This window comes from Arvicola amphibius, chromosome 10 (genome assembly GCF_903992535.2).
Source record: "Arvicola amphibius chromosome 10, mArvAmp1.2, whole genome shotgun sequence".
NCBI lineage: Eukaryota > Metazoa > Chordata > Mammalia > Rodentia > Cricetidae > Arvicola > Arvicola amphibius.
The window spans coordinates 85,656,384-85,672,340 of NC_052056.1; the positions used below are offsets into that span (position 1 = coordinate 85,656,384).

The following is a 15,957-nucleotide window of genomic DNA, read 5'->3' on the forward strand; positions in this document are numbered from 1 at the left end:
GAGACTTTGTCTCAAAGGAAACAGAAAATGAGGATGACACATGAGGTTGTCATTTGGCTCCACATACACACGTGCCCTCTCCCCTCTCTCTCTCTCTCCTCTCTCTCTCCTCTCTCTCTCTCTCTCTCTCCTCTCTCTCTCTCTCTCCTCTCTCTCTCTCTCTCTCACACACACACACACACACACACACACACACACACACACACAGTGGCTGCTTATGAGGCCGTGTGAGCTTAGGAAATGGTAGCTGTCCTTCACTTGCCAGGCAATGCACTCAAGCCTTTGCATTGCCCAGAAATGGATGCCTGGCTCCTGTGGGGGCCTGAGACTCCCGTCTTGAGCATTGCCTTCTGAGACTGAGGCATACACCTGCCCTCTTGTGGTGCTCTATGCTTCTTCCCCCCATGTCTGAGACAGCACCTTTCTTTCCTCCCACACAGACCCACTCGGGACAGCGAAGAGGAGGAAGAAGAGGAGCAGAGAGGCCGGGGTTGTGCCCTGCAGTTCCAGCATGCCACGGTGCGCGTCCTCACCCAGTTTGTGTCGGAGGGTGCTGGGCCCTGGGGCCAGCTGAGCCACCTCCTCAGTCCAGACTGGCAGTTTGACATCACCCACCTGGTGGCTGACTTCATGAAGCTGGAGTCCCCGCACATAGCCACCCTGCAGGACAGCAGGGTCCTGGTTGGGCGGGAAGTTGGGATGACCACCATCCAGGTAGGAAGCAGGGACTCGGGCTCTGTGTCCTTGGCTGGTACAATTCTTCCTGGGACTAGGGGTTCCCTGGGGGTAAGGCAGGAAACTGCGACCAGTTCATTGTCTCCGTGATGGCTCCACAAGGTGACATGGGAACAAGAATTGGACTTGGACCAACCCTTCCATTTCCAGTCTTCCCTCACCCATGGGAGCCCACCTCAAGGACTGTGTCCATGTTCCCACCAGTCCCACCACCCACATAGTTCTCCAGACGGCCTTCTGTCCTCTTGCATGAGACTTGCCTTTGCCCTGTATACTGCTGCTGCAAAGGCAAGGGTGAGCCTGGAATTTCCCTTCTCTCTTCTAGACCCCATTATCTTGTGTGTTTAATTCAATACAGTTTATAATTTCATATCACTCAAAAGGATGTATAGGATGGTTGGGTTTGGGTCAGATAACAGACAGGAGTAGCTTTCCTCCACCCCTCAAGTCCCACTTGACGTTCGCCACCCTTCTAGAATGTCCTGGAGGACGCTAACCTCATGGTAAACGTTCCATCATTTCACCCGCACAGTTCTAGCCCAACCCTGGGCTTGTCAGATGAGACAGGGTGGCTTTCCACAAAGGGGCAGTGTGAGGATGGAAGGCGGGGGACTGGTGGAGTTCTGTTACCCCAGTTGATCCATAGATCCCTTAGAACTTAATTCATGCTGCACCGAGTCTGTGTGCAGATCTTCATGCGTCCAGCCTGCAGGATCATCAAGTACACGTAACTAGGTTGTGCACCGTACGAATGGTCCATTACCTAAAGGGAAGGGGCCATTCCTTCTTAAAATGGAATGGATTTTGTGATTATTTCTATTTACCAACAGAAGTAAGCTTTCGGGGAAGGGCTGCCTTGGCTGCTCAAAAAGGCTCAGCGTGGAGCCAATAACAATGACAGAAGCCTGCCCCTCCTTGTGGTCTATGTTCAGGATCTCTGGCCCATCTGGGGGGGGGGGGGGGGGAAGGGATGTTAACACGGGCTCTTATACCTGGGAATGGGCATGATGGCACTTCTGTGCTCCCACTGTTTCCACAGGTGTTGTCCCCACTGTCAGACTCCATCTTGGCCGAGAAGACAGTAACTGTGCTGGATGACAAAGTGTCCCTGACAGACTTGACTGTCCAGGTGGTGGCTGGGCTGTCTGTCACCCTGCATCCCATCGCAGAGAACAACAAGGCGACCACAGCTGTGGTCACAGCTGAGGAGCTGCTGCGGGCCCCTAAACAGGTAGGGGTTGAGGTGGGATGGGGAGGCGATGGGGTTGGTTGAGCAGGAGAGTGGGGAAAAGATGACTGACAGCATCCTCCCATTCCCACCCACGCCACAGTCCCACCCACGCCACAGTCCCGACCCTCCCCATATTCCCAACCCTCACCACGCTCCCATGCCACACTCCACTCCCACCCCTCCACCATCTTCCAACCTTCAATGAGCTCCCAACCCTCAACCCACTATCAAACCCAACGCAGTTCATACTCGAACCCACTGCAAGCCCTTACCCAATGTTCAAACCCTAACTCTGCTCACACCACTCACCCCACACCCATCACTAACCCAGGCCCAACACAAACTCTGCTTCCACCACATACCAATACAACCACTCATGCCACTCCCACTCCTCACCCACCTCCCACCCCTCACTCAGCTCCCACCCCTCACCCAGCTCCCACCCCTCACCCAGGTCCCACCCTTTACCCAGGTCCCACCCCTCACCCACCTCCCACCCCTCACTCAGCTCCCACCCCTCACCCAGCTCCCACCCTCACCCAGCCAATACCATTCACCCCTCAAACAACTCCTAACCACTCCCACACCCCTCGCCCTTTACCCAACCTCACTCCTTACCCAGCTCCCAACCCTCACCCAGCACCCACCTCTCACCCACCTCCAACCCCTCACCATACTTTCACCCCCCACTCAACTCCCACCCACCTTCCAGCTCCCACCCCACAACCAGCTCACACCACTGACCAAGCTTTCATCCCTCACCCAGCTCACACCTCTCACCCAACTTCCACCCCTCACCCTGCTCCAGCACTCACTCGCCTCCTACCCCTCACCCAGCTACCACCCCTCACCCTGATCCCACCCCTCACTCACATCCCACCCCTTCCCAGCTCCCACTCCTCACTCTACTTCAACCTGTGACCCACATTGCACCCCTCACCCTACTCCCAACCCTCACCTACCTCCACCCCTACCCAGTTCCCCCCTAACCCAGCACCCACCCCTCATCCATATCCAACTCCTCTCCCATTTACCACCCCTCACCCTGCTCCCACCCCTCACCCTGCTCCCACCCCTCACCCTGCTCCCACCCCTCACCCTGCTCCCACCCCTCACCCTGCTCCCACCCCTCACCCAACTCCCAACCCTGATCCAGCTCCAACCTCACTTCCCTGTTCCCACCCATCACCCAGCTCCCTCCCTTCAAACAGCTCACTCCCCTCACCAAGTACCCACCAACCCCTCAAACTCTTCCCCCTCAAGCAGCTCCCACCCCTCACCCACCTCCCACCCCTCAACCAGCTCCCACCCCTCATTTACCACCCACCCTGCACCCAGCTCCCACCCCCACCCAGAAACCACCCTCACCCACCTCCCACCCCTCACCCAGCCAATACCACTCACCGCTCAAACACTCCTCCCCTTTACCCAGCCTCACCCCTTACCCAGCTCCCACCCCTCACCCAGCACCCAATCCTCACCCAGCTCCCACCTCTCACAAAGCTCCAGCCCCTAACCCAGCTCCCACTCCTCACCCAGTTCCCACCCATCACCCAGGACCCACCCTTAACCTCTTTGCCACTGCTTTCCCCTCTCCCATCCCTCACTCCTCTCCCACCCCTCACCTGGTTCCCACCCCTCACCCTGCTCCCATACCAATCCAAGTCCCAACCCTACTCTGCACCCACTCCAAACCCAAATACCAAACACTTCTCTCAAACCCCTCTCTCTATGCCACCTTTCACTCAGCTCTCATACCTCATCCTCTCCCACCCGACCTAGTCACCTCGCTCCAACCCCTCAATCTGTTCCCACCCACATTCTCCTATAACCCTCACTCTTCTTTAACCATTCAATCATCATCCACCCGTCACCCCTCTCTGAACCTCACACCTGTCCCACCACTAACCAAGCTCCAACCCCTCACCCTACTCCCTCCCTCACCCAGCTCTCACCCCTCACCTTGACCCCACCCTTTACCCAGCTCCCACCCATTACCCAGCTTCCACACCTCACAGACCTCCCACCCCCTCACCGAGCACCCACCCCTCATCCATCTCCCGCCCTAACCCAGCTCCCACCCCTCACCCATATCCCAACCTTCACCCAGCTCAAGCCCCTCAAGCAGCTCCCACCCCTCACCCAGGTCCCACCCCTCAACCAGGTCCCACCTCTCAACCAGCTCCTAGCCCTGAAAAAGCTTCCACTTGTCACCCAGTTCTGAACTCTCACCTTGCTCCCACCCATCACCCAAATCCCAACTCTCATCCAACTACCAACTTGCCCGTCCCACTCCACACCCAGCATCTACCACTCACCCTGCTCCACCCCTCATTCACCTCCCACCCCTTAACCAGATCATACCCCTCTCACCTTAATCCCAATGCTAAACCACCTCCCGTCCCACACCCAGCTCCCACCCTCAACCAGCTCCCACCCTCACTCAGCTCCTTCCCTCACCCAGGTACCACACCTCACCCAGGTCCCATCCCTCTTCCCACTTCTCACCCCTCAGCCTGCTCCCACCCTTCACCCAGTGCCAGCCACATCAATCTCCAACCACTCACCCAGTTCTCACCCCTCACTCACCCTCGACCCCTCACCAGCTCCCACCACTCACCAAGTTCCCATGCCTCATCAAAATCCAACCCCTCACCCAGCTTGCACCCCTCCTCCATCTCCAACAACTCACCCAGCACCCATCACTCAAGCAGCTCCTATTCTCTCACAATTCCCACCTCTCACCCAGCTCCCACCACTCAACTTGCTACAATCCCTCACCCAGCTCCCACCCCTTACCCACTTCCCACTCCTCACCGGTCTCCCACCCCTAACCAAACTCCCAGCCCTCATCCAGCTCCCACCTCGCCCCCTGTTCACACCCCTCACCCAGCTTCCACCACTCACCCTGCTCCCTCCCCTCACCCTGCTCCCTCCCCTCACCCTGCTCCCTCCCCCACCCTGCTCCCTCCCCTCACCCTGCTACCTCCCCCACACTGCTCCCTCCCCTCACCCTGCTCCCTCCCCTCACCCTACTCCCTCCCCTCACTCTGCTCCCTCCCCTCACCCTGCTCCCTCCCCTCACCCTACTCCCTCCCCTCACCCTGCTCCCTCCCCTCACCCTGCTCCCTCCCCTCACCCTATTCCCTCCCCTCACCCTGCTCCCACCCCTCATTCAGCTTCCACCCCTCACCCTGCTCCCACCCCTCACCCTGCTCCCACCCCTCATTCAGCTTCCACCCCTCACCCTGCTCCCACCCCTCACCCACCTCCAACCCTCACCATAATTTCACCCCCCACTCAACTCTGACCCATCTTCCAGCTCCCACCCCACAACCAGCTCACACCACTGACCAAGCTTTCACTGCTCACCCAGCTCACACCTCTCACCCAACTTCCACCCCTCACCCTGCTCCAGCACTCACTCGCCTCCTACCCCTCACCCAGGTACCACCCCTCACCCTGATCCCTTCCTCACCCTGCTTCCATGCCTTACCCTACTCCCACCCCTCATCCAGCTACCACCCCTCAACCAGCTCACACCCCAAACCCAGTTCTCACCCCTCAACCAGCTCACACCCCTCAACCACTTCCCACCCCTCACCCAGCTCACACCCCTCCCAAGATCCCATACCTCACCCACCTCCCACCCCTCACCCTGCTTCCCCCTCAACCAGTTCCTACCCCTTCCCATTCCCACTCTTCAACTAGATCCCACCCTTCACCTCTTTCCCAGCCCTCCCTCCTCTCCCACCTTTTACCTTTTTCCTATCCCACACCCAGCTCCCCCCTCTCACCCCTCCTCCATCAGTCACCCCTGTCCAACCCTCACCCAGCTCCCACCCCTCACCCATCTCCCACCTCCCTCATCCTCCCACTGCTCACCCCTCTCCCAGCCCTTTACCAGCTCCTACCAATCACCCTGCTCCCACCCTCACCTCTATGCCACTTCTCACCCTCCTTCTATTCTTCCATCTACCTTCTCAGTCCACCTCACTGGACTCCACTCCCAGAGCATCCTCCACTCCCACTCCTCTCCCTCATCCCACCCTTTACCCCACCTCCACCCAATCTCACCCACTCCCACAGCCTCCTCCCATTCCTTCCCCAATTCCCTCCCCTGGGCTGAAGATGCAATGATGAGACCAGGTCAACTGCTCCCTTGTGTTTCCCTAACGATACTGATGACTCCAGGACCCATATACCCCGGCAGGTGCAATCCTGCCTGCTCTCTGTCCCTGGTTCTCTGTCCCCAACTCTCTGGAACTCCCTGTGCTTCACAGATCTCTGCCTGCCATGTCCTTCTGAAATTCTTTCCTTGCATTTCTTCTGATCTGAGATGTGTTCTCCTGAGCTCACTGTTTCCTCAACACTGTTTTGGCTCATTTCCACCCATGGTTTCAACCCCCTCTGCTGACTAAGGCCATCCTCACAGCCCCGTCCATCTCTGCCTCCTCTCCTACTTCTATTATGCATTGACTACACCACAGAAATTGCTGCTAACACGTACCCCACACCTATGTTTGCTTTTGACCTTATGGAAATGACTATAGGATAACTTGCGTAGGGGCATAGCTTTGCAGAGCTGACCCTCTGCTGTGCAAGGTAGGCTCACAGCAAACACCATTACAAGTCAGTGGAGGTTGGGAGCTGGTAGAAAGGGAGACGGAAACATGGAGTACCACATACTTCTGAACTGAACAAGATTCTGGAGGTAGAGCTCTGGGAGGACCCAACCTGGACCTCAGTCCTTAGAGGGGACCACTTCATCTCATGTCTGAGAATTATATTGGAAACAGCTATTATACGCTACAAAGAAGGTCTCTGTCACCATTCCTTCCATGAGTGACAGTCACTATCCATCACTGTTAAGAACAGAAGCATTGGGGACCTCGGGACTCCACCAGGGTAGGCCCCATATTGGCTCAGGCATTTGTTTCCAAAGCTGGTTCCCACGGGTGACACACAGCCAGGAGAAGTTGGCAGGCTGCAGGGAAGCTCCAAGTAAACCCCAGTGTGGACAGGGTGTGCCAGGAGATTGGCCTGCTGTGAGTGGCACGGGCAACAGGCTCTAGACCAGACAAGGAGGCAGTGGGGCCTCTAGTCCTTCACACATTATAATGGAACAAAACAGGCTCTGTGGGAGTAGACATACTACTAAGAGAGAACACAGTGACCATCTGCGCAGGCAGAGCAAAGTCAGGGAGGTTTGGTGCTTCTAGGGAAAACCAGAAATATCCTAGATGCCCTGCAGGGTTTAAATACTGGCAGACACAAGCTGCCTATTTTATGGCTGAGTTAGAGGTGCCAACAGGTGGCACATGATTTGTGAAATCCACATGACCTCATTATCCCTGCTGTAAAGTCCAAGAAGGACCCTAGAATGGTATTCAGCACACATGGGTGTATCAGCTAGCTACTGCTGTGTAACAATTAGGACTGCCTAACAACTTACTGCAACATTGTCCCAGTTCTGTGAAAGCCCAGCTGGGCCCTGAGTGTAGGGTGTTACAGTGCTGACTTCTCATCCAGGGAAGGATCTACTTCCAGGGGTTTGCTGTTTGGGAGCAAGATCCTTGTTGTGAATGACGAGGTCCCCATCTTATAGTCAGTTATTGTAATTGTCTGGGTGCCTCACTTAGGTCCTTGTGACCATCAATTCCTTCTTCCCCCACTTCTCCACCTCCCCAGGCTCTGTCACCCTCCTCTACCATCCACAGCAGGAACTAGTGACCCTAAAAGGGGTGATAACTCCACCATTTCCTGGCTAGGTAGCCCAGGAAGCCATCCCTGTACCATAGAGAACTGCACCATGTGACACACATGAGAAGGGCATCCCTCACCATGTGCCCAGCTTCTGGAAACTCTAACAAGCTGCCTTTGAAAAAGCCATCCTGATCCAGGCAGTGGTGGCACACACTTTTAACCCCAGTACTGGGGAGGCAGAGGGAGACAGATCTCTGTGAGTTCCAGGACAGCCAGGACTACACAGAAAAACCTTGTCTCAAAAACAACAACAACAAACAAACAAACAAAACAAAACCAAGCCATCCTGTCCAGCACAGTAGACAGCTGCTATCTCACTTTGGTCCCGAACATCAACTAGAGAGACTGGGGGTGCATTCCAGCCTTGTCCAGTCCACAGTGATGGCTCCTCTGCCCTTCTACCTGAAGGCAGGAATTGATGGTGTCTTCCGGTTTGTAAATGAGAGTGAAAAAGTGATACACGTTTACAACCCAGTTGTGGAGAGGTGAAGACAGGAGGATTCCAGGGGTTTGCTGGCCAGCGAACCTAGCTGAATCAGCAAGCTTCAGGTTTAGTGAGATCCTGTATCAAGGTGGAGAGTCACTGAAGAAGACATCTAATATCAACCTCGGATCTTCATGCATGCAAGAAAAAAGATGAGGGTCCAAAGAACAGAGAAAAAAGTCAAAAAGCTGGGAGCTCTTTGCTAAGATGGATCATGGGTTAGAATGGACAGGCAGCGTAGCCTCTAGGTTATAGGATAAAACCACTGTCCACATCCAACATGACCCATCTGTCTTCATCAACGAGCAGTCATTGGATGCCCAGGCCAGATACAGGAGACTTATAGATAGAGCATCTTCAATTTGCAAGTATGACTCTCTAAAGAAGCAGGGCCTAAATCACTGGTGGTCACGTGTTATTTGAAGTCACTTGGCATTTATCGTCTTGGGAGATGTGTGTTGGATTTTCCGGTGAGGTTTCCAGCCTTGCTGTAATGAGACGCTAGCAGAACCAGATCTCAATCACAAGGCAGAGCTAATGGAAATGGTCCTGACCAGACTGAAGTTTCAATTCCACTATCGGTCCTTCAAGCAGGACTTGGTTTATATTAACGTACTTCTCTGTCCAGGTGGGGGAATAAAAATTAATTCCAGATGAAAGGCAGCCACAATGAACAGCGTTTTATCTCACAAGGCAGACACTCCTGTGTGTGTCATTCATAGCTTCCTTTCTGAAAATCCTGAATATGAGCCTTGCTTATTTTTAAGCTTGGGTGGAAGAAAAAAAATAAATGAGTTGCCTGGGATTCTGGCGGGTGGCGTGAGTATGAGAATGGGCCTTATTGGGTGACACAGATGGAGCTCCAAGTGTAGAAACCAAAGGCACAGGGCCACATTCTGTCCGTATCTGTTTCCCCGCATGCTGAGGCTGAAGCAAGGATTGCTTGTTTATCTGGACAATGAAGGCCCCTCAGCAGACAAAGCAGACAGTGTGCAAGGAAGGGAAGGCACGTCCTGTATCTACGTCACCCACTCAGCCATTGATGAAGACACGTTCACCCACCAATGCTGCCAGAGAGACCGTACCAGACTAGAAAAGGCCAAGGAAGTAACATGCTCAAAGGACGAGGGAGCTGGGTTCAGTATAACACTACCGACCCATTGTTCATCTGGGACAGCCCAAGTGGTTGTGAATTCCTTGGCATCTCTGGCTTTACTCAAGAACTCGGGCTCCAAAGCTTGTGAGCAAGGATGAATACAAAGAGTTGATGGTAGAAAGCCAAGCTGAGCGGCAGGATAACTGTTCCACACCATCGTGAGACTTCAAGTTAGCGCAGACTCTAACTCAGAAACATAACTATTCCCCTTTACCTTTTTTTTCTTCATCTTTGAACAAAATCCTAAGTGTGCCCAGCCCTCACATTCTGAGCTTTCTTGTTGTTTGTTTGTTTGTTTTTGTTTGTTTCTGAAAGCTGTATAGACCCCATATAGAGCTGCTTGCTGACTTCCATTGCTGGCATTAACTCAAGATAGGAAGGGTTTCTCTCTCCCCCTTTTCTCTCTCTCTTCCAGGCACCTGCCAAGATTTATGTCTTGCCTGTCCTGTGTTTTTCTCTCTCAACCTCCAATGAAATGGTCACGCTTTAAAATAGCGGGGAGCAGAGGGGCGGTCAGCGGTGGCAAGTGCAATCCCCCTTGCTCTACAGAACTTTGCTCTGGCCTTTCTGTTCCAAATAGCAGAGACTCAGCCTCAGTTGCCCTAAACAGAAGGGAGCAGCCTGTAGGCAGGCATTCATACCTTTAGGGACAGCCAGATCCAGGCACCCAGACAGCACCATCTGAAGTCTTCCTTCCACTGCTGCCATTTGTCTTCGTGTTCGATTGCAGTCACCATTGCCTAATTTTGCCTTTCTCATTCCGATTTCCTCCTGAAGCTTGTAACTGGACCATTGACTGTCCTTGCTCTCTTTATCCCTCTCTATCTGCCTGTCTTGTCTTGTATGTCTTCCTAGTCCTGAGTAAGCATGCTGGTTGTGTTGGCTGGTGCACTGGCTCTCTCCTCAGGTGTGTCTTGCCTGCTGTATAAGGCATCCCAAGAGACTCGCTCACTTTCTCCCTCCCCCCATTCTTTCCTTTGAGATAGGGGTCCCTTGTAGCCTAGGCTGGCCTCCAACTTGCAATATAACTGAGACTGACCTTCGGCTCTTGAGCCTCCTGCCTCCACCTCCCAAGTCCCAAGACTGCAAGCTTTTGTCAACACGCCTCTCAGTTTTCCATTTCTAGAAATTCTGTGTAGGTCTCCACACATCCCTCCCTTTCCGCCCTCACCTCTGCTCTCCTGCTGTAGTTTCTGCTGTCATTTCTCCTTTGCCATTTTATTTCATTAGCGATTGCTTTTTTTTTCTTGGTTTATTTTAAACCAGTCTTTTCCAATTGTTCCTGAATCTCTAATATTAGTCTGATCATCTAGGCTTTTCAATTATTATTAGTAGTAGTAGTAGTACAGTGTGTGTGTGTGTGTGTGTGTGTGTGTGTGTGTGTATGTACACGCGCGTGTGCATGCCACAGCGAATGTGTGGAGGTCAGAAGACAAATTGAAGCAGTCTGTCCGGTCTTCTTTCACCTTGACAGTGGGTTTTTGAGTTTGAACTCCTATGGCGTCAGGCTTGCACAATCAGTGCTTTGATCCACTCAGCCATCCCACAGACCTCCTGTGTGTATTTTTAACGCGCCTTTTGTGACACCTGCCGCCTACCCACAGATGGAGTTTTGCTTTTATCGGGGGAGCCTTGTGCAGCTGTTGCTTTACTTTGCTCTGCTCCTGAGGAGCTCCGTGTGGTTCGATATTCACTTGGGTCCAGCTTCAGTCCATTTCTCTGCTTCCCTTCCCTGTGGCCCACAGGCAGTGCCACGCCAGCCCAGGACTGAATACAGCTTTCTTGTTTCTACCAGTGGCAGAGAGGACATAAATTTCCCAACCTGTCTTATGTAAAGAGGCTCCCTCTGCCTCCTCTTGCTGTCACAATAGGAGCTAAGGTGGGTGTGGCCAGGTGAGCAACAGGAAAGGCTCCCACAATCAGGATTGGTGTGGTGATGAGGGTAGAGCACCACAGTGAGCCTTTAGGAAAAGGCTAAGCATAGCTGTTCTGGGTATGCCTGACCACGAGGCTTGGGCAGTGGCTGATCCCTGGGTCTCCAGCACAGCACAGCTCTGCTAACTTCTTGCTAACCTGACAGCTGAGGGACACGCTGCTTAAACTTGTTGTAGTGGCATCTGTTTTGCAAGAGGGGCATCCTCTGAGCTGACCCCTAATATGCATAGGTGCTCTGTTTGTGATTCCTTCCTGTTAGAATCTTAGAGTTCCAGGTTTGTGCTGGCAACCAGCAAGTTAAGGCTCCGTCCATGGTGCTGAAGGTGAGGGCTCCCACAGGAAATGCCCCGGAGCAGTCCATCTAGGTGGATCTGTGTCCACCATCTCGCTACATTATCCCTGGACTGTGTGCAGTAGGCAATGTCTGTGCTTACTGAGAACATAGCAAGCACATGAGGATGGAGCCAGAAGCTCTCAAACTCCCTTCCCTGTGGAAGAGTTTTTATGTCTGTTTGGGCCTTGGCTGAACGATTGCAGATCTTTTGTGACCTGAACTTTGCCAGTCTGTTGGTCTGTTCTAAGGCAACTGAGCTGAGCCCACCAGGTGTCATAGGCATGCCACTGTTGGCCACCTGACAGTCCTGCAAAGAATGTGCCATGGTACATCAGGATCCTGCAAAGGGAAGATAATCTTGCTTTTCTGTTTCCCCCCACAAAGCAAAAGGCACCTTTAAGACCCTGTGGAAGAATAGAGTGGGGAGGGGAGAGAAATTAGTCAGGGTCCTCTAGAACTGAAAGAATGAAGATCTACATTAAAAGACGATTCAGTAGAGTGACTTACTGGCTGTGGTCCAGGTAGTCCAATAATGGCTGTCTCATGATGAAAAAGTAGAGAGCCTGGTAGTTGTTCAAAGTGTGAGCTTGGATGTCTCTACAGTTCCAGTCTAACTCAGGAGTTCTGGGTGATTCCTGAAGAGCTGCTGGTCTTTGGTTCATGATGAAAACCTGAAGTTGGATATAATACCAGCTGCAGCAATAGGGTGGATGAACTTGCCTGCAAGAGTGAGGGCAAGCAGGCAAAAAGCAATGCTTCCTTCCTCTCTGTTCTTTTATCTGGGCTGCCAATAGAGGCATGGCCCAGGTTTAGCGTGGGTCTTCCTGCTTCAGGTAATCTGATTAAGGAAATTCCTCCCAAGAGTGCCCAGCAGCAAGGGCTTCTATTGATTCTGGATGTAGTCTAGTTGACGACCAAGGTTAGCCATCACAGGAGAGAAGACAAGCTTTCTCTTTTTTGAGACAGTGTCTCATGTACCCCAGAATGACCTCGAGCTCCTAATATTCCTGCTTCCAACTCCATCCCAAGCCCTGGAATAAAAGGCATGCTCTACCACATCTAGGCTAGGCAATGTGGGGAGTCAAACCCAGGACTTCATGAACCTAGGCAAGCATGTTACCAACTGGTCCACATTCCCAGCCCGTAGTTTCCAGCTTTAGGTCTTTGGCTCTGGCAGAATTTCTTGCCTTAACTTTCCTACCTCTACAAGTTCCCATTGTCCTATGAGGCTAATGAAGCCCAGGAATAAATGGTTGGCAGATAACAAAAAGGCAGTCCAGGACTGTGTTTATTTTCTGCATCTGGCTGATGCTGGAGCAGTGTTGGGGTATCTCTTGGATGGAAAGTATATTCACTTCCCCCACCTCACTGGCACCAGATCAGGACTCCATGTGTGTCACCCTTCCTATTTCTTTGGTGTTGTTCTAGGATGAGTCCCTGGAGATAAGGCACCCCCCCAAGTGGTTCTCATGGTCTCTGTCCCTGCAGGAAGCTATAGTCAGCACATGGCTCCAATTCAGTGATGGCTCAGTGACACCCCTGGATATCTATGACACCAAGGACTTCTCCTTGATGGCCACCTCTTTGGATGAGACTGTCGTGTCCATCCCACAACCCCTCTCACCTTGGTGGCCCACTGTGGTGGCTGAAGGAGAAGGCCAGGGCCCATTGCTCCGAGTGGACATGTCCATCGCTGAGACCTGTCAGAAGTCCAAACGCAAGAGCGTGCTGGCTGTGGGCATCGGCCACATGGGGGTCAAGTTTGGATGGGACGATGCTGACGCCATCAAGACTGGAGATAAAGATGAGGAGGAAATAAAGAACCATGCCAGTGATCGCCGGCAGAAGATTCAGGACCTGGACCACCCAGGCCAGGATGAACGCTACCATGGCAACTCTCCTGGGGATCGTGAGGAAGGGGCCCTGCTGAGTGCCACCACCACTGCCAAGTCCCTGCTGGATAACAAAGTGGGGAAGAGTGGCAGGCTGGATGGGGCCAGGCTACACAGCATCCCCATAGACTTCACCAACTTCCCAGCTCATGTGGACCTCCCCAAGGCCGGAAGCACACTGGAGGAGAATGGTCTGATGCAGACGGCCCATGGCCTGAGTGACCTGGAGATTGGGATGTACGCCCTCCTGGGGGTCTTCTGCCTGGCCATCCTTGTCTTTCTCATTAACTGTGCCACCTTTGCCTTCAAGTATAGGCACAAGCAGGTGCCTCTGGAAGGCCAGGCATCCATGACTCACTCTCACGACTGGGTATGGCTGGGCAATGAGGCAGAACTCCTGGAGAACATTGGGGATGTGTCACCACCCCAGGATGAACACACAACCATCATAGACCGAGGGCTGGGAGGCTGTGAAGAGAGCAACCACCTGCTTCTCAACGGTGGCTCCCAGAAACACATGCAGAGCCAGCTCCACAGGCCACCAGGCTCCGGGGGGCGGCAGGGCAGGGAGCTCAGGCAGGAACCTGCAAACTCACCCACCTCCAAGATGAAGAAGGTGAAGTTTGCCACCTTCACCATGCCACCCGAGGACAGCTGCCCCACAGTGAACTCCATCCTCAGTGGCGACGATGACATCAAATGGGTCTGCCAAGACCTAGATGTGGGAACATCCAAGGAACTCAGAACCTATCTGGAGAAATTCCAAGACAACGTGTAGCGTTCTGGCCACCTCTCCTACTCGGACATTGTCCTCCTTTCTTCCTTCCCTCGGCAGAGTAGCTGGATGGAGCAAGCTCCCAGTGGACTGAGCGAGGAAGACTGGGGCCCACAAAATGCCAGCTAGCTGTTTAGAAGCTGGGAAGGGAGGTTTTTATATTTTAAAGGGTTTTTTTGTTTTGTTTTGTTTTTTTAGCAGTTGAGGATGGATAGGTTTCCAGAAGTTTGAGTCTCTGACTCCACAGGGAGGCAGAGTGGATCCATGACAGAACTACTCAGAGGTGAGAGGGTTATTTTCTGACTCAAGATACACTGCAGACAAGCTACCAAAAATATTTGTTAAAAAAATACAAAAAAGACAAATAAAAAGACACAAACGACTGTTGGTTTATATTTCTAATAAAGGAACAAAATGTAAACATAAGGCTCGCTAAGAGGCGGCCTCCATTTTAATTTAATCTTCATGTTTCTGAGGACAGCCCGTGTCCATCAACCTGGTGCCCAGGACGAAGTACATCTTGTACTGGTTGTCTCTTAGAAAGAACGAGAATTTTACATTCGATTCTATATCCCTTTTTGCTTCCATGTCTCCTTCTTATGTCCCAGGCTTCCATTTGATTGAATTTCATGTTTATTTCCAAGGACTGAGTGGTATATTTTCCTAAATGAAATATAAATTATATTTCTATTCACTAGATAGGTTTTTTTTCCCTCTTTTTAGGAAGATCATCAATGAGTCCGAGCTTGATGTTGTAACATTAACCTGTTTTAATATCTCCCTGCTTTGTTGACGTTTTCTGGCTTTTTTTTAAACAATATAGGAAATGCTCAGCTCCTCCCATGGGGAGAGCGAATCCCACAGCCATCATCAGTTGGGTCAGGCCAGTGGGTGGAAGAATGTTCACAACTGTCTGAATAGGATGTGGCCAGGAGAACAGGGCACAGATTGTGACACCTGGCCACTCCCTGTGAAGTCAGAGACTCGGTGTCTCCCTCAGTGTGAACACTGTAGAGGGACGTTAGTCCAGTCATAAGAGCAGGGTGTTCTGAGCCAGGCAGATGGGCCATGGCTACCACAGGAGACAGCCAAACCTGTACTGAACTAACAGAAAAGATGTTTGTGGGTAGAGTTGAGTTATCAGATTTTATTGGGCAGGGTGAACCAACATAAGCTCAAAATGATTTAAAAAAAAAATCTATGTTAGATTGTCAATCAAACTGTGGCTTTGCACAGCTGTGTAACAGCACAGCACAGCACAGACTCGTATCCACTCGGAGCAGAGTGATTGCATGAAAAGCAGGGATGAGCAGATGAACTCCTAGGATGTCCAGGGCCTGGCGCTCTCCGCCCATCAGCACAGGGAGAGGACACCCGGTGCTGTGACCCTCAGCTGAGCAGCACTCATAGACATACCAGGGGATGGCCATTGTTTTCATTTTTTTTTCTGTTACTAAAATCTGTAGCTGAGAAAAGGTCCTGGAAGCCTGGTGACCTCGGTTGGACGTTGGACACGTATATTTGTAGCATTTACAATAGATTTTAAAAGCTATTTATTTAACCTGTGGTGGCAGTTGTCATTAAAACGCTTGCCATGGCTTCACAAATGAATGTCTCATGGGATTTTCTTGTTTCATCTACTTTCTGCC

At 52.3% G+C, this 15,957-nt stretch overlaps 1 protein-coding gene across 1 annotated transcript in view; it reads left to right on the plus strand.

Annotated features, from left to right (window-relative positions):
- Tmem132c (transmembrane protein 132C) overlaps positions 1-14,311 on the plus strand; it is a 308,513-nt gene extending 294,202 nt beyond the window's left edge. The window contains exons 7-9 of the mRNA XM_038346877.1: positions 441-714; positions 1,775-1,966; positions 13,130-14,311. Coding sequence (XP_038202805.1) covers positions 441-714; positions 1,775-1,966; positions 13,130-14,311 — 1,648 coding nt within the window. The remainder of the gene's footprint in view (positions 1-440; positions 715-1,774; positions 1,967-13,129) is intronic.
- Positions 14,312-15,957: the final 1,646 nt, after the last annotated feature.